The sequence below is a fragment of the Stegastes partitus genome, unplaced genomic scaffold (genome assembly GCF_000690725.1).
Source record: "Stegastes partitus isolate 25-593 unplaced genomic scaffold, Stegastes_partitus-1.0.2 Scaffold168, whole genome shotgun sequence".
NCBI lineage: Eukaryota > Metazoa > Chordata > Actinopteri > Pomacentridae > Stegastes > Stegastes partitus.
The window spans coordinates 634,051-662,012 of NW_007577899.1; the positions used below are offsets into that span (position 1 = coordinate 634,051).

The 27,962-nt window shown below is 43.9% G+C and overlaps 1 protein-coding gene across 1 annotated transcript; it reads right to left on the reverse strand.

Moving 5' to 3' along the window:
- On the reverse strand, positions 1-27,962 carry pcp4l1 (Purkinje cell protein 4 like 1). Its single transcript, XM_008279722.1, has 3 exons — positions 27,880-27,962; positions 9,747-9,801; positions 1-5,841 (listed from the first exon to the last, which is right to left on the reverse strand). Exons 1-3 carry the CDS (start codon positions 27,886-27,888, stop codon positions 5,711-5,713), a joined length of 195 nt encoding a protein of 64 aa, XP_008277944.1. The 5' UTR covers positions 27,889-27,962; the 3' UTR covers positions 1-5,710.

Here is a 27,962-nt window from a genome sequence, read left to right on the forward strand (position 1 = left end):
TTCAAAGCAATATGCAGCTAATTTTATTTTTGTGCAGAAAACACAATACAGGGAGTGTTCTTGTGCATTCTCACCTCGGCCACCGGTTCTCAAATCCCAACAACACATCATAGATTTGAAATGTCAAAATACACAAAAAGGGAAATTCATAGTCTACAACATACAAATATGGATTTCACATGCCGTCACATCAGAAACACAACGAAACAAGTGGGAGAAGTTCACGATAACAAAGGTTATAGAAAGTAATAAATAAAGCATCGATCATCATGGTAGAATAAGTAACGAGGCAATAAGAATATCAGTGGGTTGAGGGTGGGGCCCTGTAGAGCTTCCTGATTGGCAGATGCCTCCCTGAAAGGACAGTGGTCACTGGTCGGCCACGCTGTGACGGGTAAGCGAACGCCTCAATGCCACGTTGTGAGCGTACAATCATCTCAAAGTACAAACTAAAATCCTACTTTACGGGTTTTCTTCGTAGACAAACTGCCGGCTATTCACCTAAAACATGCTTCTCAGTGAGGAGTTCTTCTTCTGGGGTTTGCGTCGCTGTTGCACTACAGACAACATAAAGAAGGGATGTACAAGAAGAGATTATCTAAATATGTGTTTCTGTTCTCTAAAGTATGGCTTTGATGTCATTTCTAGGCTGTAAAGCTGTGCCCAAATATCCACTGTTGGCAAACCGCACCAATTACTTCTCTCTATCCAGTCCATTATATTCTTGTCAAGCGTAATAAGAAGTGGATGTAGATAAACATGTGCAAGCAGAGGAGAATATTAAGTTAGCAAGCGTGGATTTAGGGAGACACTGTACAGACGCTGGAGTGTGAACGGTGTGTACAAAAGCCTCGGCCGCTGTTTGCCAAGCTCTTGTCTGCCGTGACGTCAAGAGGTTTTTAAGGAGGATGTGTGGACTTCACTTAAGCCATCCTGGTCAAACTATACGCAGCTTTTTATTTTTTTTTTGCTCCATTCATGATCACAGCAGTGAGACAAGCTTTTTATTCCACCCATCCTTCCCTCTTTCACGGCGAGCAAGCTGTGCTCGCCGAACCCCGCATTGGGTTGCCTTCGGGGAAAGGGAAATGAGGTCAGGCTAACAAAGCAAAGCGAAAACACAGCATTGACAAAGAAAGAAATAAAGAAAGACAGAAAGACCAGTGTGCTTACATGCTATAATGTGTGCAAAGGGGGGAGCTGGAAGTCTGGATGGGATATTTGGGGGAGGAAAGTATAAGTTGGATGAGTCCTTGACAAATCTGACCTAAACTTCTCGTTTGCCGCACTTTGAGCAACATGCTGAAACGTAGCAGCAGCAGCAGCAGCAGCAGCAGCATCTGTCATGTGGTTAGCTCGGTAAGCAAAGTGCATCGGATGGCTTCATAATACTCTGTTAGCTGCTAGAGAAACAAAGAGTAGGTCTGTAGATCGATAACGGTACTGTATGTTGGGATGTCGCCAAGAAAAAGTGACATCCCTGCTCGATTGTAGAAAAAAGTCACACGTGAACAGAAACTGCATTACGTGCAAGCTCGTGACCCATCACCGGGAGCTCTGATGGCTTTATCGACTCGACGTTTTAATGCCGAATTCGTATCAAACTCCTTTCTCCCCTCTGAAATCTTGATATTTAGAGCTGTTCGGTTTACCCTCGGCGGCTCCCCATATAACAGAGACGCTGCAGATTCCTGTGAGGATCAAACCTGTGACCTTTCCGTCGCAGTCGCCTGAGTGGTCTCGCAGCCTCAAATCCACAGGGCTTATCACAAGTCACATTTCACATTGAAATGACCAGCCTGGCGTTACTTCCTCGAGTTGTGTCTGTTGCCAAGCAACATTAAGGTTCTTAAGATTCTGACAGGTAGCTATTTACAGCCTCCAGACAGAGACTCGGTGAGCAGGTTCCTACAATGATGATTCAAAGTCTTCCCTCTTTGTACACACAACACATCAAACGGGCTTCATCTGGTCCGTCTGGCTTCGTTTTTCATCGATTGTGTTCTAGAATCATGAAAATTAGTGCTGAATAAAAAGCCTCTTTATGCCCCAGAACACCACTAATCTGCTCCACTGGGGCTGCGTGGGTGTCGCCAGATCAGGCTCCAAGCGTCACCGGACTGATTCGAATGTCGCTGAATGCTAAAACACGTGACGTGACCTTGTTTCAAAGGCTGCTATTGGCTGTTCCAATGTCACGTACGCTTCACTGGGTTTAGCTGTGTCCTCCTAAAAGATGGACACCGTCTGAAAGTACAGCCACATGCAAACCTGCATCTGTTTTCTAAGAGCCAGCAGGGGGCGACTCCTCTGGTTGCAAAAATAAGTCTGACTGTGCAGAAAGTCTGTGAGGAAACAACTCTACTTCCTACTTGATCTGCTCCCTCAGTAAACAAACTTATAGTCTCAACAGCTGCTTTCAAGTCTTCAATGTTCATTTTGTAAATTCTGATCGCATTTAGAGTAAAAAAAGCCAGATATGCATTATCCTCAGTCAGATCCACCCGTCGCTCGTCACGTCTGATTCTAAAAAACGAGGATGTCGACGGCCAAAAAGCCAAACTCTCTGCTCCAGAGCTGCTTTGGCTGCATCCATCCCACTGGTTGACACAAAATGCTTTCAGGGCCTTTACAGCACCAAATTTTAACATCCAGTCTCTGTTCTAAAGAGTGTTGCCGTGATGTCCAACAGCTGGATAAAGCGACGCAGGTGCATAAAGGAGGCTGGATCTGGGTGGCGTCCGCTAAGCTCGGCTGTGCTGTATTTATAACTTGTTAATCCTATCAGTTCAAGCTCAAGTGTATCAACACCGGACAAGCAGATTTAACTTTTTGTTAAAGAATTGCATGCAAGCAGTGCTTTACACTCGATGTGTCTGTTCAGCAGGCCTCCCAAATCACATCCACCTAAATCCGTCTGACCGTGTATGTCAGGTAATTATTTGGAAACCGTGTCGAATCCGGTTTAGGGGAGAAAAGGGAGTTTGATATGAAACTCGGGCGATGTCATCAACACATCTCCTCTCACACGGCGGAAGGAGGAAACAGTGACGGAGGAGAGCGAGCGGGCGGCAGCAGCTTGTGCCGGTTGCATTTTCTTTTTTGCAACCGCTTCCTGTCCTCGAAATGGAAAAGAGGTTACATTCCAATAATAATTTGAGTAATTAGTGAGATTGTTATTAAAGCAATGGAGAGAACGTGTGGCCTTTTAGAAGCAGTTCAGTGTGCTACATACATGGAGGGAGAGAGGGGAGGATCTGGGAGTGTGTTGTCCCATCATACATAAATATATATATAAATATATACAGTGCATGTATATTGTAGGAGTCATTCATTAGCAAAGTGTGCTTATGCATTAACTGCTTCAAGTCCAAATAGCAATAAGGGAGTTTCTCTTTTGTCGATTTTCTGTCTCTTGTTCAGCGTCTTTCTTTCCGTCTCTGCTCGGCAGCTGCAGTGTGTCTGATCTGAAGGTGAGAGGGCTCAGGTTCACGGCTGGCATCTCCCCCGAATCATTATCAAGTGTTTATTTAAGGATGCGGAGGTTTGAGTTACCTACTGGGGCAATAAGTAACCCAACACCCAGCATGGCTGAGAGCTCTCAGACACAGACAGAGCCTGTTTAAGTGTTGTGAATGTGACTGATGGCGGAGGAGCAACGTGATCCCGTCGTATAGATGAACGAATGTCTTTCTATATCGGTGACTTCAGACCTGGTTTCTGACCTGCTGGACTTCAGAATATTTGTTCCTGTGTAAAGATAGTAGACAGTGTGAGCTGTGGCATGATAACGGTGAGAACAATGCAGAGTCCCTCACGGCTTTTTCCAGAGTTTGTTGTGATGCTGCAGCTCAGATTTAACGGGTTGAAACAATGGAAAAAGCTCATGAGGTGGTCTTGAGTTGGGATTTTCTCTTTTTTTTATCTGTTTCCAAGTCAAGAATGAGCTTTCATGCTCAACTTAGACCTCGTCCACACTAATACAGATGTTTTGGAGAATTTTCTTCTACGTTTGGGCCTCACATCCAGATTTTTGCTGCTTTGTGTTCTAAGCATGCATCTGAAATGGCAGAAATCTATATTTGTGCCGTTTTCTTTACATTACTTTTAATACAGGGGCTTCATATCAAGTTGCAAGGTGCATTTTTAAAAAACGCTTTTACAGATTTTCTTTTTTTTTTTTTATAGCAAGAGCTAATCTGAGCTAATTGAAACTGCCAGCAACGGTCATCATTTTTCCTGCCAAAATCGGGCAAGAAGCTACTTTAGCCAAACGCTAAACGAAACAGCTTTAAAAATCTGCAAATTTTGAGTCGTAAACTTTGAGCCGCCTCCACTGCAGAGAGCTGCATAAGCAGGTGTGTGATTAACACACTGACAGGTGTAGCAGCAGTAACTTAGACGGGCTTCATGAACAGTCACTTCCAGCGAACAAGATTTAACTGGCACAGGGACGGACGTCAATTTACAGCCAAGATGTGAAAGCAAGCATTAGCTTACATCTTTAATCGAATTAAAACAAACAGTGGGAATTATTTATCAGCGCCTCTTGTCCCCTGGACTATCAGTGACAGAGGCAGCGGGGGCGACACCTCAGACACTGCCGCAGCCTCTACAGATCTAATAACCGGAACTTCATTAAATGCCACTTGAAGGCTTGTTTTTAAATGAGCAGGTATGAATATTTGAATGGATTTCCACCAGGTCATGGAGTGCTCATTGATATTAAACAGCATCATGTGTCACCGGGAGACTGCTGGAAGTTGTGCGCACATAAACACTCGACCACCGCTAATGTGTCAGTCATTAGCCGGCCTGTGTTCGAGAGGTTCGGACGAGTCATGTGAGCGAGCGGCGGCAGCGGCGGCGGCGGGGCCTGCTTTCCATCACATATTGATCTCGCCTGCAGCAAATCGCCTCTAACCGAGCGAGTTAGCAGCCAGTTTCCATGACCACCACCTCCGTCACCTGTGAGATCAGACTGGCAGCAGCTATCCAATATCTGGCCTGCACAAGAGGTGATTTTACACCTGAGACAGTTGCTCTGTGTTATTTTCATCCTCGCGCAGAGAGAGACAGAAAGAAAGGAAGCCTGGTGACGGCAAAGGAAGCGGAAAGAAAAGAGCCGAGAAACTAGAGAGTGTGCTTCTGATCTTTTTGTGCGTTCCTGTTTCGTCAGTGTTGAAGGACGTGTGCTTGTTCTGTCACTTAGCGAAGAAGCCTGTTTGTGTTTTTTTTTACGTTGTCCTCTCGTGTGCGGGGCTCGTGTTGCGTCAAGCGGGGTAAAGGGCTGCACGTCGGGGAGCATCGAGGGACACGCGGCGGACATGTAGGGACATTTGCAAAGGTTAATGTGGTGGCAGGAGGTTACAGTATTTCGTCATGCTAGATTATAATTTCCAAATCGTCACCTTATTTCTCATCCTTTCCCTCTTTCTTGCCCCCCTCAGCTTCTTCGTCCTCTACCAGCCCATCTCTCATGCAAAAAGGCGTTTTCATGACACTTTGCATAATATGACGATAAATCCTGAACGGCTTGAATCCCCGCTCTGTCACCCCGACCCTCCCCCCACCCCCCACCTCCCAAACCACCATCAATCGTTTACTGTATATCTGTACATCAGCGGAAAGTTTTGTTTTGGTTTTTTTTTTTGTTCTTTTTTGTTCTTTTCTTTTTATCTCATATCTTTTCCTGTCGCGATCAGTCAGTCTACTTCTTTTTCTTCTGGAAGCGCCTGAACTGGTTCTGGATGGCGAGCGCTGCCTTCTCCGTCTCCGGCGCCTCCAGGTCGATGTCGATCTCCTCCTCCTGCTCCTGGGGCTTCGCTGCCGATGCCTTCTCTGGAGGGGCAGAGGTCAGAAGGGGAGAGGTTAATACACTGGAGGGCTGCATGTGTCAGTCAGTCAGTCCGTCCCCTTTGTCGATAGCTCCGTTAATTTACTTCTCGGATTTTTCAGGAAGTGGAAAAATTAAAGGATTTCGGGCAAACACCCAGAAATAAAGTTTGCTGCATGAGAGGCGGCTTTTAAAGCATCCCATCTCCGATTTAAGAAAGACAAATGGCAGCAGAGACAAAAAAAAAAAAGGATAAAAGTGGTATAAGCTGCAGACTGCATCTAACTGACAGTAACAAGTCAGTGTTTGATGGTGCTTTAAAAACCACACTGCATGTCAGCCTGATCTGCAGCGACTCCTGCAGAGAGTGTGGATGAGCAAACAGCACATCCCGTAGATGAGCGCAGTGAAGAAGAAGAAACTCTTAAAGTCTTGTGTTTATTAAAGACTGAGGAACACTCTGTGAGGCCAAAGATGCCACTGTTCTTGTTCGGTTACGGGGAACGGCTCATTCCCCTCATAAAGACCACGCAACATGTTCAGTCGACTAAAAACTTCTCTGTCAGCCGAGACTCGGCGGCTCTGCAGAGCTCAAGGACCTTGTAGTTTTCACTGACGTTAAATGGTTGTATTCCTGGGAGGGAAAACGCTCCTGCACTCAAGAACTTGTTAGAAATTCCCATTTGACAAATGAGTAAGTGGTCTGAATGAAAAGCCTGCAAGTTACTGTATTTATAAGTAATGGGTGCTTTCCAAAACCTATACTACTAAATGACATAGTAAGTCACAGTTAAGCTCATATTGTGATTATTTTGACACATATAAGTCATGAGTTTAGTGGGAGCGGTCATTTTTAAATTAGTCTTTTACAGCAATAATGTGATTTTTGCTGCAGTCTGTCCCAAACTAGCAGCTTTCTTTTCAATTAGAGAAAGTGATTTGTTTGCGTTTCATTTTTAATGCTATATTGCGGCACATTGCACTTCACCTTATTGCAGTTTTGATATTTAGATAAACTGTTCAATCGCAGCACCAGTGCACAAAATGTCAACTGCAGGATGCAAAAAGAAAAAATCCCTAACATAGATATTCAAGGCAGCGTGTTTTTCTGGCACAGCGAAAAATCCGTCCTCTGATCCATGATGTCTGGAGCTGCACAGACAGACGACGGCTCATTTTGCACGACAGGCTGAAATTTTAAGGCGTAATTTAACGATGACGTCGTAACACATGCCAGTCGTGTGCACCATGCATGTAACAGGATGTACTTTAGCTGCAGGATGGACTGAGAGTAACAAGCATGTGATTTGGAACAGTGTCTTGTATCCTAAGTTTTTGTTTTTTTCTTAAATTGAAAGCTGCTGGGTGATTTAGAAATCGAGAATACCTCGTGTAAAACTATGTTCTTTTAAGGTTCTGCTGTTTGCTCTCTTATGCAGCTTCCAGGGAAAACAAGAAGCAATGTGATCAGATCATGTTACTTTTTTTTGCACTTTTGGCAAAACCAAACTGTCGGACCAACATGCATGTAGGAGACGTCATGTGAAAGTTTTAAACGACCTCACTTCAAACATAAGGTTTCTTTCCTGTCGTGTTTCTGTAATAGATCACATCTTCAGTTGTTTAATGCCAGAATTCTGCAAATCCTTCTACATCTTGTCAGCCACGTCTGTATGAGACTCCAGACCTCTGGGACTAATATTGTAGGAGCTGGACTCGTTTTATAGAATGAACTGAGCAACTGAATTATAGAGACTGATCCAACCAGATGTCCATATAGACAAAAAAAATTAAACATTTATGTCTTTATGTGCAGTGCAGAGCCACTCTGAGCAAGTTTAAATGGGTTTCTGGGGACTTGGTGGCTGTTGAGAGGTTAAATTAAGCAGATTAAGGGTTTTTTTTCATATTCACAATTAGCACTTAAGCAACTCTTTCTTTATTTGACTCATGATTTTGCATGTAATGTACAAAAATGTATAAAATCTGTCCACATGATGCAACCTATTTAATATTTAACCAAAATATATCCATCTTCCTGTTACACCAATACCAAATAAAAGATGAGCTGGGTTTTCTGCAGCATGAATATAGAGCTTCTGTGAATCTATATCCGCTCGCACATCCTCCTGCTGCACCTCTGTGCGTCGCTACGAATCAGAGCACTATGAACAGCCTTGAGCCATCTCCATCTCCGCTGTACATTCTCTCCATATATATGTATGTTGGCTGCAAGGTGCCGGAGCCATTACAGCAGCTGAACCTCGCCTCGGGGCCACAATGGAAAACCTTTATGCACATTTCATTTTTGGTACATTCAAGCAGCAGAAGTGACAAGAAGGAATGAAGAAAGAGAGACGGGGCCGGGCGGGGGAGTGAAACATGTGGTAGAAAAGACGGCCTTTGACTTCGCATGTTATGAAATATATCAGGGATAAAAGGAGGAGCGATCAGAACCTGTCCACTGACTGATCCGAGTGTCTGCTGCTGCTGCTGCTGCATTGATAGATGGGAAACTGTCCAGAGCTGGAATCGGTTATTGATGAGCAATGTTGCACTAAAGTTAAGCAGCAGCCAACTTTTCCTGGCTGACACGCTGCTGATTGCTGCCAAAACACTCCCTCGCCCTGGTTGCTTAGCTCATGGAAAATCAGCGGTCGGATCCCTCCGCACAACAGAATGTCAGATTTCTTGTATTGTGGAAGGTCAGAGAGGCCGAGTCGGACAGAGGCAGGAAGGAAACACACCTGCCTTTCACACACTACATGTGGGATTGTTCTGATGATCTTGACAGTTTCAGTGTTGGAGAAAGTTTCACATCCTACAAGTAAAAGCTCTGCACTGTTATGGTGCTTTAGGAAAATGTCCACAATGTGATGAAAATGCATCTGCAGCATTAAAAGTAGAAGCACTCGTCTCCTGTGACTGTTAATTGAATTTCCCTTCTGGGATGAATAAAGTATTTTTCATTTCATTCATTTCATTAAGCTACTATATGTTTTATCACTAGATAACTTGGGTATTCGTGTAAAAGCAGATAATCCAATTCATGCAACTTATGATTATTTTCATTGTGAATTTAACTGCTGATTATTTTCCTGATCAACTGATTGACTGTTTGGTAGAAATTCTCAAAAAAAAAAGTGGGAAATGTCAACTAAAGCTGTTTCTGTCAGACTCTAGTCGACTTGTTATTTTAGCTGCGGCTGTATAAACAGTCAAAGTGAATGATTTATATAAGTTGGAAACACTATTTTGATGGGCTGTGTTGACGTAATGATGTTCGTAATGGCATCAACTTAACATTGTGCCTGATTTCAACTCAAATTTCTGCGTTGATTTTGAGCTAAATGTAATGAAATCAGCCTGATGACTGAATCTTTCTTCACATCCAGGTTTGGATTCCAAGTACAGGTGCTTCGGTAAATGTACTCAGTTACTTTCCATGAAAAGAGCGACACTAAACTTGACGATCGACACTAAAATGATCTTCACTTTCGGTTGATTTACACAGTTTTCCTACAAACTTTCTTCATCGCCTGTGCCGTCGCCTCAATTAAATACAAACAAGCCCTAAAACTCTCCCAGTCTCAATGGAAACTTCTCCTTGGAAAGTCATTTATGTCGCTAAAAAAAAAAAAACTTTTAATGACTAAAACTGCAACGATGGGGTCTGAACAGCCACCAAGTCTGACAGAGTCACAAATTGCCTTTCCAATTTAAGCAGGCCTTTTCCTCTGCTAGACGACGCTCTGAGGAACCAAACGCTGCTCTCCCAAACTCAACCTGTATATCATTTGCAAGCAATTAGCATGCAAATACGGGGGAAACACAAACCACATTAGGAGTTTAAATTTAGCCCAAATCTCGGCGTTAAATCTTCTCATCTGGATGAGAAGCAGAGACGTACCTTTGTTGTCAGCTGCAGTCGTCTGGCTGCTGTTAGCAGAGTTAGTGGATGCCAGCTGGAGAGAGAAAAGAACGACACTTTCAGCGTGATGTACTCTGACTGCAGACACTGTTCTGGTGAGTTACTGCACCGCTGCTGCTTGTTCAACACCTGAGAGGGATCGTGTGCAGCGTAAAGGCAAAAAAAAAAAGGTCAGCAAAGGGTGAAAATCTGGCAGGAAGGTACCGGAAACACGAGGTTAAAGGGTGGAAGGTTCAAAAACTGTCAGATGGTGAAAGTAGCAGCAGATTTCTGTAAAATAATGACGTCTTAGATTCAGTATTTTACAGTCACATAGTCAAAGATGAACCCTCCTATTATCTCTGGGGTCAATTTGAGCCCATTCAATGTTTAACATCTCTGAAAAAATGTTATCTATGACTTATTTAGTTTTATTTAAAGGACTATTTACACATAAACTTGGGTAACAATTTTATTTATGATCATTTTCTGGAGGTTTAAATTGCTGAGATCAAACTGAACCCAAGGATGAAAGCTGTCAGTAAATCTGAAGGTAATAGGAGGGTTAATAGATAAGTTGATAGTAAAAGTTGTGGACATTATACACTGTTTTTTTCTTTACAGTCAGCATGTAAATTAATACACGTTGACTAATTTGACTAGATGACGTCTATAACTAAACAAAACAGGGACAATCTGTAAAACAACAGCACATTTTTCCAAATAACCTTCATTTTTTAGAGTGTAGAAGACCCTGAAAGAATAACAGCTGTTTGCAAGATATTTATTCTGCACACAACAATCCCAGAAAGCATGTTGTGTAACTCAGTTAAAGCTACAGGACAGTCGAGCAACCGATCCCTGAATTAAAGTGTTTTCAGCTCTAATTGAAAGCTTCGATTGTCCTCGTTTTATTAATAACTGCTGCAGCCTCCACACACACACACACACACACACACACACACTGTGGACAAATCTGCACCCAAATCTGTTTGTGTAGCATATTCTGCCAAGCAGCGCAGCCTGATAGCCTCCTATTTTGCTCACAAACACTTCCTGGCAGGGGCAGAGAAGACGGCATGGCGTCTTCTTGGAAGCGTTCGAATGACTGAGGGACTCAAAACGACACATTCGCCGTGCACAGAGCGCTGAGAGGGGGGAAGCTGGATGAGTGTGTGTCCTCAAAATCTTGTCAAACGCCACATTTGCCTTGTTTACGCGCCATCCCAGAGCAAACACGGCACGAGGCTGCAGCAAATTATGGCTAACATCTCCTCGAAGCTCTCCATCGCGCCGCTAAGATCCAATTTGTCTTCCAGATGGCTGCGTCGCTTCTCTTCAAGATCCTGTAATTTTGGTAAATATTAGCTCTTATTGTCTCGCCGTGATGGTTTCTTTCATACTTTCTCCGCATTGACAGCGTCGCTGCAGAAGATTACTGCAATAGGCCTCCATAAAGCTTCGTATGGAGTGCAACTACTCTCATCTAAGCTGTTCTTTTTTCCCCCCTTTCTTCTCCCTTTTATTTCAACTGTCCTCCTGTCTTTGAAGCCTCCTCGCCATCCTGCCACCACACCATTAGCGCCGCCGCTGACACGTGAGTCAGCGACACAGGAGAGAGGAAGCGACAGAGGAGGACACGGACGGAGAGAGATTTAGACACATTCTGAGATTATGCAAGATTGTGGAGGAAAAAAAAAAAACGACTGTGCATGTGTCCAGTTGTGTGTTTGTGTGTGTGTGTGCTACATGCGTCTATCTGCTTAACTCTGTCCTTATTGCACTTAATGATCCCCGCCGCAAATGGCCCATGCATAACACATCCTCCAGCGGAGCGTGAATGAGTCGAGGCCTGTTACTCCAGCCCTGCCAATAACTCAGTGAGATGTGTGTGTGTGTGTGTGTACGTCTTCAAGCATGCTGATGTGTTGAGCTGTGTGGGAGTTTTTCGGTGCTCACGCAGTGTGTAAGCATGATGTGTGTTTGTGCACACGTGCAAAAAAAAACTAAGAAAGGTCACGGGGTCAGCAGCAGCCAGAGCAGAGTTCGGAGGCAGACAGGGAGGAAAAGTGATGCTCAGAGTGTGAACAGTGTTTGTCTGGTGGAGGAGAGAGAGAGAGGGAGCAGGTGAGAGAGGGAAGGCGAAGGAGGAGAGAAGAAATTCAAATGACAGGCCGGGAGGCAGCGGCCGGGACGGAAACAAAACAAATATATATGAAGTGTCTGAGCAAAGAACAAAGTGTGTCGTTTCTAAGAGTTTTAACAAGCTGCAGTGATAATAATAATAATAATAATAAGTGTTACGGTTCTTTTTCACATCAGACATTTTTAAGTCGTGTCGGGAGAAAAAAAGTAAAAAACTAATTTATTTATTAAGCACATTCAGAACCACCGGAGTTGAACCGAAGCGCCGAGCAGTTAAAACCTTCAGGCATAAAAAAGCAATAAAACACAATAATGAAAAGACAAATCTGAGTAATAAGATAATGAGAATAAAAGATGCAACACAAGAAGAGGTGAAGTCAACTGATACCAAAGTTTCTAGAGTCCAGAGATTAGGAGCAGCCGCTGCAGAGGCTCGGTTGTTACACCTGGATCTGATTGGTCGGCCTCTAATTGGAGTATGGAAGAGAAACACCTGTTATCAGGAACACCTGCACAACAATCCCAGGTGTTACTGATGAACGTTAACGTGCAGCAGAGCAGTAAAGGCTGGCACAACCAGAACAGAAAAGTCTGTGAGAACACCACAGCAAACTGTATTTTTTTAGCCTTTGTTATAGTTGGAAGTGGAGAGAGACAGGAAACATGGGGAGAAGATAAATGGTCATGGGCTGGACTCAAACCCACGACCTCTGCGTCTGGGACTACAACCCCTGTTCATGGGTCCCCCGCTCAGCCAGTCGAGCTCCCAGGGTGCCAGAAACTGTAGACACAGTTTGGTCGCCACCAGTGAGCTGCACCTCAGCTCATTAAATGGTCCGTCCTCCACCTTCTGGTGCGCTCATCAATGCTGATAAACGATAACAGAAAGCGACTCTGGCTCTTGCCGTCATATGAACAAGTGCTGCTAAAGTCTCTGGTGGAGTCCACACACTGGATATGTGCAAAACTGAGCTGTGTTAATCTGGTAAATGAAACAACAGGGAGTGTTTTTACATAAACTGTGATGAACTAAAAGGCTTAAGATGTGCACACATGGCACATGTTAGCTTGAGGAGCTGAGAGGATCATCAGAGTTTCCCTCACCTCTGTCCAAGAACTCCTCCAGAGCCTCCAGGAGCAGAACCCTGAACATGGTCAGGGACTCCTCACACCGGCTCCATGAGCTGATTGAACTGCTGCCATCAGGCAAACGTTTCTGGAGCGTTAAAGGAAGAACCTGCAGACTGATCAACAGAATGCTGATCCAGATATGCAAACGGTTCTTTATTTAAAGAGCTTTAACTTATTGGATCCTTTCATCCTGCCTGTACTACTGTGTATGTGCAGCACAATGACAACAAACTTGATCTGATTGATTTGATTTACACATTATCTCATGTTATCACGTTGCATCAAGCTCTGAGTCAACTCCGTACCCTCTGGCCTCCAATTATGGACTTCAGTTCCTCTTTGTAGGGGCTAAATTGTGACTAGACTGCTTATAAAACAACATACTGAGGCCACTAGAAGGTCCCGTCCTGCCCATATGCATAGAAAAGATGTACTGCTACTAATGTTCATGTTATCTTCATATCATTGATGTCTTGAGCCTAAAATGGTCGATTATTCTACTGAAAATTAGCAAAGAGCTCATCGTGTTCCTTCACAGCTAAATTCTCAGTCATGTTTCAAGTTAAATTCCTTTTCAGTCGACCAAACGTGCATCAGATGGGACTCGTCACCCTGGTAACCCAGAAAATGGAGGATAAACTTCAAGCCACGGCGTTAAAATAACAGAAAATAACTGCAATTCAGATCTCAATCGTGGTCCAAAACACTGCAGTTTGATGATTTCTTCAAATTATTCAGCCCCGTTTGTGAGAGAAAGAGCAAGAGACTCAAAACTCTGCTGCAATAGTGTTGAAACATGAAGGCAGCGGGAATATAAAAGCAAGTCAACAACAAAGGTGCAGCAGAAAGAAAAGGCAGCAAGAACAAGGGGCTGAAGCAGAAAGGAGAGAAACGCGAGGCGAGAAGACGGAGAGAGACTGCAGAGATGGAAGTGAGTGTGTCTGCAGTGAAACGCTGCAGAGGGAGAGAGAGGGAGGCTGAGCATTAACACACATCACACGGAGGGAGCTGCACAAGCTCTCCGTCAGAGAGGCATTAAAACAGGATCCACTCCGACTGTGTGTTTGATAAGCTGAAGAGACGGAGAAGGACCGAACCTGGCCTTGGCACACACGAGGAGGCAAATCAAAAGCAAAAGGTCTAAAACGGAGAATACAGAGCAAATAGCAGAAGATACACAGAGTAAAACACAGAAACCTGGGTGACGAATCAAAGGATGAAGCAGCGCTGAGAAGGTCACTAAGTGGTTTGAACTTTCGTCGAGTGATTGAGCCGGTTCATTTTGGCTTTTTGTCTTTTAGTCCTTTAAAGTCTGGCAGCATATGGCTAACAGGGAGAATGATTCAAACAGAAAGGGATCTAAATGTGGTTTTTGTTGCTGGGAATTAAAGCTTAACATGACACTTCTATCAGGGCTGTGTGACACTTTATTTTGTCTTTATCGCCTTTAAGCGGCTTTATTCTCATTAGGAGACTTGTGGACGTGGTGACGAGCAAACATCACTGACGACTGCTGAAAAAAGTGGTAAAATGGGATTAGATGACGGATAAGTGAAAGAAGAGAAATAAATAGAGGAACAATTTAAAGACACTTAAACCAAAATAAGGGACAAGTTGGCAGATCTGAACAGGAAACTCCTGTTAATTCATTAATAGAAGCTATTTCAGTTCCAAACCTTTGAATACACGTCCAAGTTCAAGTCCAGCACTTTCCCTCCACAGCAGATTTGATAGGAAGCTACACGAGTTCCTTAATCTCCCCTGGTCCTCAAACATCATCCCGATTTAATTGCCACGCGCCCATTAATTGGCCGTTATCAGTCGTCATCACTCCTATAATTACGTCTCAGATCGGGAACACTGGGTCAGAAGGTTCCCATTCATTCTATCATCCATTCTGATCGCAGATAAATTAGAAAAAAACAGATTACATAAGAGATCTGTTGCGGTCGAGTGAGTATTTAAAACCTCTTTCCTCCAGAGTTTAATGCTGGTCCATTACAGCACACGCGTGTGAAGAAACTGCGTTTTTTTTTTTCTCCTCACAACCCAAATCCGTGACCTTAAAACCTCGCTTTTCTGCTTGAAAGTTCAGCAGCTGACTTCCAACACCACCCACCTCCTCCTCAGCCTCTGAATCAGCCCTAATGAACACTCGTGTGTCCAATCTACAGCATGACCACGATTTAATGAAGCGATAACGGCCTTGTGAGCGTACTACTAAGCAGAGGAGGGCACGCACTGGGGGAGTGATAACGATAATGAATCCGTGTCTCTGTGCACCTGAAACTAGGTGAAGTTTTACAGGCCATGATGACACAAGCGCATGTCTTCTGTGCTTTGAGCTTTACACCTGCTTAATCTTTGAGCAGGAGGTGAGTCCAAAGCGCTTTTTCAGTTTGCAGAACCGGACGTGTTCGGAACATGCAGTCGCCTAATTTGGCAGTGGCTGATAACGCAGGCTTTAGTGAACGGGTTTGGGCTGGAAAGACTGATGGGTGAGTTTTTTTTGTTTGTTTTTTTTTTTAATTATTTTTTTGGCCTTTGTTGGATGGTGTAGTCAGAGAGAGACAGGAAAGTAGAGGGGAAGAACGGGGGGAGGACATGTGGGACAGGGTCATGAGCAGGATTCAAACTCATGACCTCCACATTGGGACTGCAGCCCTGCACATGGGACACCTGCTCAACCAGGTGAGCTATAGCGAATTTTTATTGGCAACTGGAGACTTGAATGGCTTAAAACTTCTGTTTAGAAGCGTTCATGTGCTTTTTGTGGCACCAGAAGAATTTGATAAATTGCTCCAAGTCATCAGTTGGGTTGGAGATGAAATGTTTGAAAAAGAAGCAAGTTCTGGAGGTCTAGGAGCTAAATGTTGTGTTAAATGTTAGCAGCAAACACGATAAAAACCTTGACTGTCTGTAGTCAAGTTGCATTTTATTTGTTGTAGGAAACTCATTTTAGCAAGAAATAACAATGTGTAGAATAATGATTTTTTTTTAAATGCTATATTCGTCCAACCGTAACTCCCAAAGATCCAACATTCTTCCCTTTAAAACCGTTCACAGCACTAAAAGTTCTTCATCACTTTGTCGCCTTACCAGGTCTGAATATGGAAAAAATGTGGTCAATTGATTTCAAAACGATATTGATCTCTAACTGCTGTGACCATCTTGGCAGTGCCTGATTCTGCCAAACGTCCAGTTAATCCAAAAATGAGTGAAGATATGGAGCGTGGGCAACAAACTGTCCTCTGATGGCACCCAGTCAAAGCAGCCTTGCATTTAATGATGCATAACTTTAAGCCTTAACACAACGTAAGCAGGTGAGTTATATAAAAACTGAACCCCTGTCCAGTCGTCATGAACAAGATCAAACTATTATCCTACTGGTCTGTAAACGTGTTTATTTCTGCTGTAAAGTTGGACATTTTAGCCAAATGGCCATTTGAGTAAATGCACTTTTTAGCATTTCCACGCAGAGCTGCATTTCGTTTTGACAGCACCTACAGTATGTTATAGAGCTACAATTTCAGGAGGAGGTCGGGGTCGATGGATGGGTTCACTGACACATCGGTCTTCAACACAGGATGCTGTTTGTGGATCATTACAACATGTCTTTCTTCTTTTTTTTTTAAACCATAAGAGTTTATTATTGTAACCACAACAACAGAGGTCCTCTATTTCAACCCAGGCGCTAATCTTAACCCAAACAGAGGTGATTAGGTGTGCGCTATATTGGACTCAGAGGGCGTTACGAGCGCCGTGTGCGGAGGGCTTGTTGGTCTTTTCAGTTAGTGGTCACTTCAAGGTGGCAGTAAACTGCTGCAACAACAACAGCAGCAGCAGCAATAATTCCTTTCCAGTAGTTTTTTTCTTGTCTGTAGTCCATAGAGACACATGCTCATTAAATCACCAGGTGCTGCCCACTATTTTCCCACAGAGAGGCGTCCAGGCTTTCAGTCCTTTTTGGTAATAAAAGGGGGAATTTCAAGGGGTTAAACCCAAACTAAGTGTCTGTCTGTAAAAGAAAAGTAAGAAAAGGTTGGCAATCTGTGTCCCAGACCTGCTGGGAAATTCCCCTTGAACATGGCGTGTGAGAAACACTCCCCCCTCCACCTCCACCACCACCACCATTAGTTTTGAAGGGCACTTAACCCCCTTTTGCTCCAGTGAAGCTGCTCCGTGATCGACACAAGATTAATGTTGCTGTGCGGAGCAGCTTCCTGCCAGAAAGCAACTGTATTACTGTGAAGTCGAGGAACCCTTATTTGCTCCTGTTTCAGCACTTTTCTCTTCGCCAAGATGCTTCTAATGGCGTCGCAAATTAACTTTCTGAATGAGCCGAAATCAAATTAAAAATTAACCTCCGACCTGGATATCCTCAGATAATAAATCCCGTGTCATCTGCCCATCCTTTTATCCCTCGCTTTCTTCTCCGTCTCTTGTCCTTTTCACCCACGCTCGCTAAATCACAAATGACTTGCTGGCTTTAACACCCCCTTGAGATACGTCCTTATCACCGCCCCCCCAGTCCACTCTGTGCTTTTAGTCAGGGATTTCCCTCTTTTACATGTAGTAGTTAGCGCCGTGATTCATGAGCGGCGAGCCTCGGAGAAAGGCTGAGAGAAAGAGGGGAGGGAGAGGAGGCGAGGGAGGGTGAGGATGGGAGACAGAGACAGATTGCAGCATTTAACAGGCTGCCCTGGGGAGCCACTGAAGGTGATAGAGAGAGAGAAAGACACATATGGAGGCAGAGGGATTCAAGACAGAGGGAAAGAGACATGCATTGTAGCAGGAGGCTGGTCGGGAAAAAAATCGTACGCCGGCTCGGTGAGAAAAATTGGAACATACACCGTCTATTCAGAAAAGACTCTGCTGGCATAAATAGTCCAGATGGATGCAGGCATGCACGCTCTCGTACTGTACACACATATATACAGAAGCTAGAAACACATGCACCTCCTCCCTCCCTGCCTCCCCTCGCTCCTCCGCTCACACAGCGCGATGCACTTCATTTACAACAAGGTTTTCCTTTGGGGAATACACCTCTCCGAGCTGTTTTCCTCACACTTCTGTCACATTTCTTTATCCGTTCCCAGCTGGCCCGTTTCCACCCTCCCCTGATCTCAGAGCCAAGTCTTCATGGAATAAATGTAATAAATATTAAATTACTTATATAAGGTCCAAGAGAGCTGCCTGCAATTGTCAGAGATGATTAAAATCAAACCCAGCCCACTGTTCCTGTCTGATGTAAAATGCAAACTTATTACTAGAAGAACTGTTTTGTTTTTGGGGTCATCTGGATTCATCTCTGCCCGTCCATCTGCTTCACACAGCTTTTTCGTTAATTAGTTCATTTTTACAGAAATTCCACAACTTCCCAAGTAGCCCGACCTACAATATTCATTTTGCTTGCTTTGACCAACACTTTGTCCTGAACTCAAAACTATTCAGTTCACTATTCTGCAAAAAAACAGTCAAATATTTCCAACATTTGCTTCTAAAAATCCGAACAGTCAACATCGTTCTTGATTAATTTATCGTGTAAGTTGCAGGTGATATCGTTCACCGATGGAGGGATTTCGTAGGCTACGGTTGAAATTCCTGAACAAGCAGCTAATGAGATAATTAATTAGCAAATTTGTTGTCTCATTAGCTTCAATTACATTAATGTGGCTTGTCTATGGCATCTATAAATGCATTTAACCTCTGTCGGAACTTCTTTTTAAATTATTCTTTTTAAAAGTGTTTAAATTTGCATTTGCAGTCCGAATATGTTTTATGAAAATAAAGTTACAGTGAACACCTGAGGGAAGTAGATGAAACCCACTCGCTTGCATAATGCTGCACAGAAACAACGCTAGGCTAACTCACAGCTAACTAACAGGATGATGAATCGAGATGTCTCAACCGATCCAGTTGAGACATCTCCAGCTCATGGGTCCAAAGGGTCTGCGTGACTTGGATTTTGCCAGAGTTCCTCCACACTGACCCGTCTGGGGACGTCCACATGCTGCCCAAAATGTGTGACTGTGCGGACTGTAACAAAGACGTCATAAGGAACAGAGTCGCCACTTTAAGAATCCTGAATCTACCATCTATAGAAGAATTCTGCCAGATATCTGCTTTGTAGCGCCTCAACCAGGAAGTGCCATACTGTGAAGCTACACACTATGCGTCGTGGAAGTATAACAGCAGGAAAAAAACCTTCTTAAACCTTATCATCGAGCAAGAGTTGATCAGATTCCACTGCTGATCCTCTATATCGAGGTTCTGGTGACCATTGGAAGTGCATTTATGGTTCTATCCCCATTCACTTGAAGTCTTTCTCAACACTTACTAGTCTGGTCAGATGTATACGACAGGAAAACCAATGGTGCATTCTGCATAAGGAGACTCTCTACCATGCACACCTTTCATAATTCATCATTTAAAGAGTTAAAATTGGTGCTGCTGGATTTTGGAGGCGCTTTAATTTGTACAAGCCGGAGCCCAAACTCAGTGGAAAGTTCCAAACTCTCCACAAACCCTGTGCTGTCTCTGTCTACTGTGGCTGGGGTGGGAAGGCTGCAGGGCATTCTGGGTACACCTGAGGAAAAATCACTGACATGGTGCTACAACTAGGTCGCTAACGAGCTGCTAGATCCTGCAAAATGTATAAAATCAGAGCCAGCGTTTCAGAAGCAGCCACTGGTGTGTGTCTGTGTTCAATGTGAAGACCAGCGTGACGCATCTAGGCTGATGCATACTCAGCGGTACGAATGAATCCACGTCCAAAGTCCGTCAACAGAGACGCAGATCCATGGATTCGATGTTACCAATACTCAACAGAAGTGACAATACTTGTGATGCTTTCCCTTTTGAAAACTACAAAACGTACAAAACAGCTACAGAATCATTACATCTTGCACAAACTTACATTGTGGCTTTAAGGCTTTTCGAGCCAGTCACTTGATTAATTGCTCCAATATTACTTTAGTCAGTCGTGAAGTTTGTAAGTACCAAGAGGAATGCCTCCAGGATGAGTAATAATATAATAAAGACAAGTGTCTTACGCAACAATCAACAAGCCAATAAAGAGATTATGAGAAAACATGTTGGAGAAAACAATATTTCTATCTCTACATGGTGATAAAATTAAAGTGTTGAGAAACTGGCTTAAAAGATAAATGAGCTCCATAAAAGTTGTAACTCGCCCAGGAGAGATGCAATAATTAAGGTGACGTACTGGATTCATTAGCACTTGGTCCACAGGGAGGATGCATCATTCGTAGGAGGCAACACTGTTAATGCCTTATTTTCCCCTTATTTGTGCCAAGAAAAAAAAAAACAGAAGCTGCCTTTGCTGGGGCTTTTTTTCCCTCTAACTATCCATCTCTGGTGTCCCTGCCTCTTTTTTCCTCTTCTCTTACATAAGATACGCCATTTGGTGGGCTGTTTTTAACCACCTTATAGTTTTCACAAGTGCTTACGTTTATAGCCTGGGCGGACTCACGCTCTTCTCTCTTTTTATCTCCTCTTCTGTCCTCTTCTGCACTCTACCCTTCAATTTTACACCCACACAGTTGTTGTTTCCATCTCATCTACGCTGTATTCCCCCTCACTGTCCTCCTCCTCCTCCACTCTGCAGCCTCCTCTGAGGACACTTAGCTGACTGTCTGTGTTCGGCCAGATGTGCGTCGGTGCTGAGTGTGTGATACTGTACGAGCTGAACATCTGCCCAAAGCTGCTTTTACTGTACATTAAGTGGACCAGGCTGTCCCTCTGCCTGGACTCTCCGAGTTCCGTCCATTCAAACCGCTGCTTTTAGGGCGTAATTGGATTCTGATGCACTCTGATGGGCTGGAGGTTCTAATGAACTTTGGGTTGTAATACAATTAGAATTAGAGCCGAGCTTTGAGCTGTAATTGACTCTGTTGGTCATGAGATCCAGTCTGACAAACAGAACAGAGCTTTGGGTGCAGGGTTCACAAGATTATGCTCTTATCATGCATGTATTGTATTGTTAAATGTGGCTCCAAAGCCAGACAACCGGCAGCTTAAGAGCTTAACCTGTGTGCAGCTATGCTCTACAGTATGTAGGTATAATCCATCGCTCTGACCTTCAAAGTCAACATTTTTCATCCAAGTACACAGTGAACATACCATTACGACAGGCGAGTGGAAACCGACGGGGAAGCAGCCAGAAAGATGATTAAAATCCCCTGTTTCTGGTGCATTTAGCCAAAACTCCCATGTTTCCTTTGACTTTGTGGCGACTGTTATTTTTTTTAACTGTTCCTCCATCTGTTAAATTCTGCAGCTCTTCTCAGCCTCTGTTCTGAAGCCATAACAATCTCATGCTGAAACACACTGTACCTGCCCACTAAAAATAGCACAATTCCAGTTAATGGCTTTATATAAGTCAGTGGGTGGGGGTCTGCGTGGTGCGAGAGTCATTCTGGAATAGTTGTGATTCCTCGGGGGTAGATGAGGATGATGGCTGGAGAGGACTTTGAATAAAACGGGCGGCGGTGAACGAGCGTCGTTAGAGCGCAACAGAAAAAGCGCCGTACACAATTACATAAGTATTTATATGCTAATGATGCTGTGATTTTTAAACATCAGTTTTATGGTTGATGTGATTAAACTTGGAAACCCTGCTGCTATTACAACAAAAAAAACTCTTTCTAGGAAACCAGCTGTGCAGTTGTGTGCCTCTGCAAAACGCTAAAGTTTCCATCCATGTCTGTCCATTTTCACGCAACAGGAAGATGAGTGTCACCAAATCAGCATCTGCTCCTGACTTGTGGTGTTAAACGAAGGCCAGAAAATTATAAATATAGAACATTATGACAGCAAAGTTGAAGAGATTTTGGATAGAAAGTTTTATAATCAGTGCATGAATTCTTAACTTACTCTTAACCTCTTCACCTTTGACTAAAAACAGGCCTGTATCATTAAATATGGCATCACCAACATGCCAAGTCCCTGGTGTGTTCGTATTTTGTTGATTTTCTCGCGTCATTTGAGGCCATGTAGCGACACCCCCTCCCGCTGGCCTTAACCCTCACCTATTTACATGTCATTTTATGGCATTAAAATGCTTAAAATTTCACGGTGCGACATGTGAAGTGGGCCTGAAGCGGCATGCTATTTACACGCAATCCCATGATGTCGCACTGAAGTGAACGCTTGTGCCAAAATGTGCAGAAATCCCGTTAAGGCATTGGAGAGACATCGCGTTCCAGGAATGGGAGGTACAGACAAACTAAAGCGTAACGCATAATAAATATCATCATTTAACTGTTATACGGTTTAGCAGCAGTTGTTTTAAGGATCATTAGCTAAAAAAAATCCTTAAAAATAACAATACTGTCATGATTTTGTTTCGCAGACGTAATGTTTGTAGTGCTACTATGCTTAGCAACATATGCTAATTAGCCTTAAAGCTGCAGTAGGCAGGAATCTGGAAAAGGCAAAACACCACAATCATGAAAAATGCTAGAATTTGAAGACAAACAGCCGTCCTCCTGCAACCAACATGTATCTGTGGCTTCTCGCAGGATTCAAACCCCAAAGTGAAAGTTCTCCGTCAATCCGACTGCAACATTACATCCAGCAGCCACCACGAGCTTAGCTGCTCTTTTCATTATCTCGTCTGATCGAGATAAGGACGCCTGTGATTGGCTAAAATCACAAAGCCTGGAGTCAAGACCAATGTAGTTTCTTCTCAGAATACTGGAATTATAGTACGATGTAAGCTTAGAATGGAATCTTTGCCCAAAAATACTGCCTACTTCAGCTTTAAACACAAAGAGCAGATAAGGCGGATGGAAACGTCACTAGTTATGCAGGTGTTTGGCCACAAAACAGAGGATTAGATGAATTTGGACTTGATGGTGGAACTGCAAAAGTGAAAAATTGCTGACAAGCCATAAATGTCAACGTCATGATGGTGCGAGAGGAGAACTCTGGGATCACCACAGGTATTATTATTTATCCTGTGGAGAGCAATGACATCTATACAAAGTTTTAATCAAACCTTACGTTGTTGACACATTTCAATCCAAGCCTGGCCCCCCAAAGATGACACTCCTACACAACTAGACTGCGTTCTCGTTTCATGGTTTGATAGAAACTTAATTTTGTTATGAAAGCTTCGTATTTTAGCCCTGAGATGTAAGACTGTGGCTCTGTCCAAGTGGAAGCCTTTCCTGTTGCGTCACAGATTCCACGTAAAGAGGTAGGAGGAGAGGACGGAGGTATAAGTCATCCAGGAAGCCGGGTTTCGCTCCCATGTGGGACCATTATTCATTCATTGTCTATTTTTGTTTTCTGTTTGGTTCGGTGTAGGCTACAAACTTAAGGGGTTACGTTTCGGAAAATCTCACAGTTTGGCTTTAAATAACAATGAATAACGGTGAAATTGGTCATATCTGAACCCAAAGTGCAAAAAATAGATAATGCATTCATGAACTCTTGCAAAATATTACATATAAGACCCACTACACTGTAAATAAAACACATGAACCTGACTAACTCAAATATTAAGGGTAGGAATCCACAATACTGTATGCTATGACCAGTTGTTTGGCTTGGTTATAGTTCATGTTACCCCAATGAATGCATAGATTCAGCACATTTAAAGCGTCTCTTCTACTCTATCTATCTGGGTTACCATGGTGATGAGTCCGACCCCATCTAACACATGATTGGCTGGCTGAAAGGTAGAAGCAGTAAATTATGCGCTGATTCGAAGCGTAATGCAGCAGGAAATGCATTTTTCTCGAAACATAACCGAGGATGCGGTTGCAGTCGTAACTTTTGGGAGACGCGGTCGCTCCGTCTGGTCTAAAATGGTGGATCTACTGACCTTCAGCTGCAGCTACACCGCTGAGCGTGGCTGAAAATGTCAAACATTTTCCCCTTCCAGCTCCTGAAATGTGAGGATTTGCCGCTCTCCTTGTAAATAAAATATATTTTGGTTTTCGGCTGCTTGGTGAGACGGAACGAGGGATTTTTCTCGACAGTTTGCAGCCCCCTGTTTGCCACGGCTACTATCATTATCATGCGAAGCCCTTGTTTATGTGATCTATGCATGCATTTTTTTTCCCCTTTAAGAAGACATTAAACATTAATGTGATAGCACACAGGAGACTGATACGAGTAAGTGCTGCTGGTAAGGAGAGAAAATTCAGTGGTAGGTTTGATATTCAAAGTAATTTGCAATTGATATACAAAGCACGCATCGCTGTCATCAAACATTCACACGTTCACACTTGAGTGTTTTGATATCGGATAAACACTTGCAGCTTGGACCCTTTGGGGAACGGAGGAAGATGATTGGGTGGAAGACCAAAGGAGGGGACAGGACTAGTGGAAAAAAACTGGCAGGTGCTACAACCGGGGACTGACAGCACATATGTAGGCTTCCTTTAATAGAAGAACACATCCTGCGCCGGTCCCCTTTTCTCAGCTTGTGCTCGTCTGCGCTCAACTCTCAATGGTGTCTCCTTTGAAAACACACATACAGTACATTTCTTAAGCCATACACACATATAGGGCTTAGTGCTGCACTTGCTGTCAGAAAGAGGGGGGGGAAGAGGAGGAGGAGGAAAAAGAGGCAGCAGAAAGCCTCTAAAAGCTCAGCAGAAATGTATTTATAGACAGAAATAAAAGGATTATACCTCCATGAAGGAGTAGGGGAAAGCCAGTGATTTCCAGACATGCCAGATGCTGTAGAATCTCAGTTGGAGGGAAGGTGGGGGTGGGAAAGGAAGATGCGGAGGGTGGAAAAGGGGGACTGACAGATGGAGAGAGACAGATTGACAAAGAGAAACAAGGATTGGCGCTTTCTCAGATTTACTTCACTTGCTTCAGATTGGCCTCTGAGCCACGTCAGACCCTGATAATTATCCGCTGCCAGCTTGCCTCGGAAGCAGGGTGGCTTTTTTTTTTTTTTTGCGAGTCGGGAAGCCTTGCTAAGTGTTAATTACCAGCATAATGAGAACGCTACCTTTCTCCTGCAGCGTGTGCGTGCGCTCAGCGAAGGCGCTTCTGGATTAGCGGCCTCATATTAAAAGTATTATTTTCCCTCCTGATGCCGTCCTGCTTTTGAGAGGGAATAAAAAGGAAAATCCATGCAAACAGCTGTCAAAAGTGGAGCTGCTGCCAAACACGAATTACATAACATCCCCCAAACTCATTTCGCTCCCTGCATATTCCATTCATATTCCTGCAAAAAGTGTCGAGCCCCTTCCTCCTCCCTGCTTCCTCCCCCTTCTCACTCTCTTCTATTTTTTTTTTTGACTTTTTCAGCACCTCACGCTGTGCAGATGTTGGCTCCCGGATGTACGCATGCAAGTGTTAATACCCTGCCTGGGTCCTCTTGCTGTTGCTAAGGAGAATACAGTCAAGCTGTTAAAGAGGGGGGGAGAGGAAAAAAAAAAAAAAGCTAAGAGAGAGAGAGAGAGGGGGAAGAGAGAGAGATGAATAGGAACTCGTGAAAAGAAAGAGGAGGAAATGAGGCGGTGGGTGCAAGATTTCAGCTGGAGGAGACAGTCTGTCAAAGCAGTGGGAAGGTGCAGTGCGATCGCTCATCGCCATGACTTCAATGGAAGTGTGTGCAGCTCGCAGAAAAGCGGGATTCACTACCGAGTTGTGACACGTCTTCCTCCGCAAATTGAAACAAGAGGAAGCGCGTATTAAGATAACCTATCAGGAGATGCTCAGTTATTGAATGTGCCGCACTGAAGCCGCTTAATCACATCCTGAGTGCTCCGCATTTTTGGTTTTTAAGCTCCGTGTTTTTATGATCAAATGTCAGAGGGAAAAGCTGAAATGCTTTTTACACTCCACTTAGAGCCTCATCCGCTGGGATTGTGCCATGGCTGCAGTCTAATGCACGAGGTCACCGGTTCAACTTGTATCCGTCCAAATGCCGTCAGAGGTAGTGTGGCCGCCAGAGATTACAGGCTGGTCAGAGAGGCCACTGTTTAGATGGTAGGTTTTATAAATCTGCAGCTGTACAGTGCTGCATTTGGACGGTATAAAACATTTAACGCGAAGGGCCAAACATGGATGTTCTGCTTCGGCTTGCGACAGGCCGGTTTCCACTTGAACGGAGCAGAACACATGCACAAGATGTTGGAAAATGAATTTACTTCAGATATTTTTGCCATTTTTGGAGATGCTAGCAATCATTTGGTCAATAAAATGCAGAAATTTGTTTGAGTTTTGCATTTTTTCCCCCCAAATCTCTCAAATGATTAGAATTGGTTTGCTCTTGTTTTGAAAATATTTCAACTTAAAGGGCATGACAACATTAAATAACCAGTTTTTGCCCTCAAAATCCAACCTGTACAGACAAAAAACACCTGATGGATCCATCAGGAAGTGCTTTTTGTTGCCTGGATGGCTCAGACTGGAGTCACTGAGTCTCAGCAGAGGTTCAGTTCAGGACTCGTACCGGGAACAGGCCTCCAAAAATGCAGCCTTTTCTTAGAGCTGCGTGATCTGCAGAGGTGACCAGCAGATGCTCCATCCATCCCTCCTGTGTTTACATTTCCAATCCCCCATGTGCAGCAGTGGCATCATCTGCTACGTATCAAAAGACGGTGACACGTCCCATCTGCCCGGGGAGCACAGGAATACAGTGCAGAGTGAGCAGTCCCACTGGAGCACTGTTCTACTTCTGTGACAGAGAAAATAATCACTCCGTGGGGACGTTATTTCTATCGATGTGGAATTGATCGATTCCGTGACCGTCTCTGCACCTCCTGACATGACACACTGCACTCTGCGAGCTTGTAGGTTACATAACACGGCTATCTTGTCTGATTATCATTTCCATTCTGCCGCCTATGGAAGGAAGCGTCACAGTGATTCCACCTTAGATGAATATCTGATAGATTGAACTCAACTTAGGGGGTCAATGTGACAGGCTCTTGCACCAGTCATAGATCATTCTTTTTTTTTCTACTTCCAAGTCAATGAGCAGATTAAATCTTGAGGATTATATGAAGCACAGAGAAGTCACATTTAACTGTATTTTACACTAAAAAAAAAAAAAAGAACAGCTCTGCTCTCTGTTGTGAGGCAGAAAACTCGGTGTTACAACAGTTTAAGCACATATTGCATAACAAAAAGTAACCACACTTGTAATGCCTGCATCATGAGGCTCCACCTTCTTCATAATAAAACACCTACTTAATTATGCAAGAATCAAACATAATGCATGCAGCAGGTTTGATCCATGCAGTGCAGCTTTGTGAAATAAAGCTTTCCTCCCACAGAAACAGGTCCATTTGTGCACATTTCCCACACCTGCAAACCCCCTCATCAGACTAAATGCACCGCACAGTTGTTCATTTCACTCCCACAAATGAGAAATCATTCCAATGCTGGATTTAAAATGTCATAATTTGGATGGAATAATCCCCGCAAGCCCCCTGTGCCTCGGTGCCCGGACCCCCGCTCGGGGAAAACCCTCCTCCTGCTCCAGCAGATGTCCATAGTGGCCAGTGGCGGTGTGAGCTGGTGTCACTGCTGCTCCGCTCATTGCAGTGCTTCTGTCAGAGTCGGGACCGAAGCCAAAGCAGGAGTCGAGGAGCTCTGCGCTAAAACATTTTGTTCTGATTCTTAACCGCACCTCGGTTGCGGAGATTTTTTTTTGTTTTTGGAGGGATTGTGGCCAAAGAAGCACCAGGCTTAATTGGCTGCGCATGCTTGGTGGAGTGAAATGGCACGTATAATTCCTCACAGGTGCAGATGTTGACACTGTTTTCACAATGTGATGGAGAGAAAATGGAAATAACTCAAACAACTCTTCTACTTGTAGGCAGATTTGCGCCTTTTTACGCACACATGCACTCACCTCGCTCATGTTGGAGACGGAGGGAGTTCTGCAGCACAAGTGGACTTCTTCTGCTTCTGCTTCTTCTCTCCGGGATCCTTCAG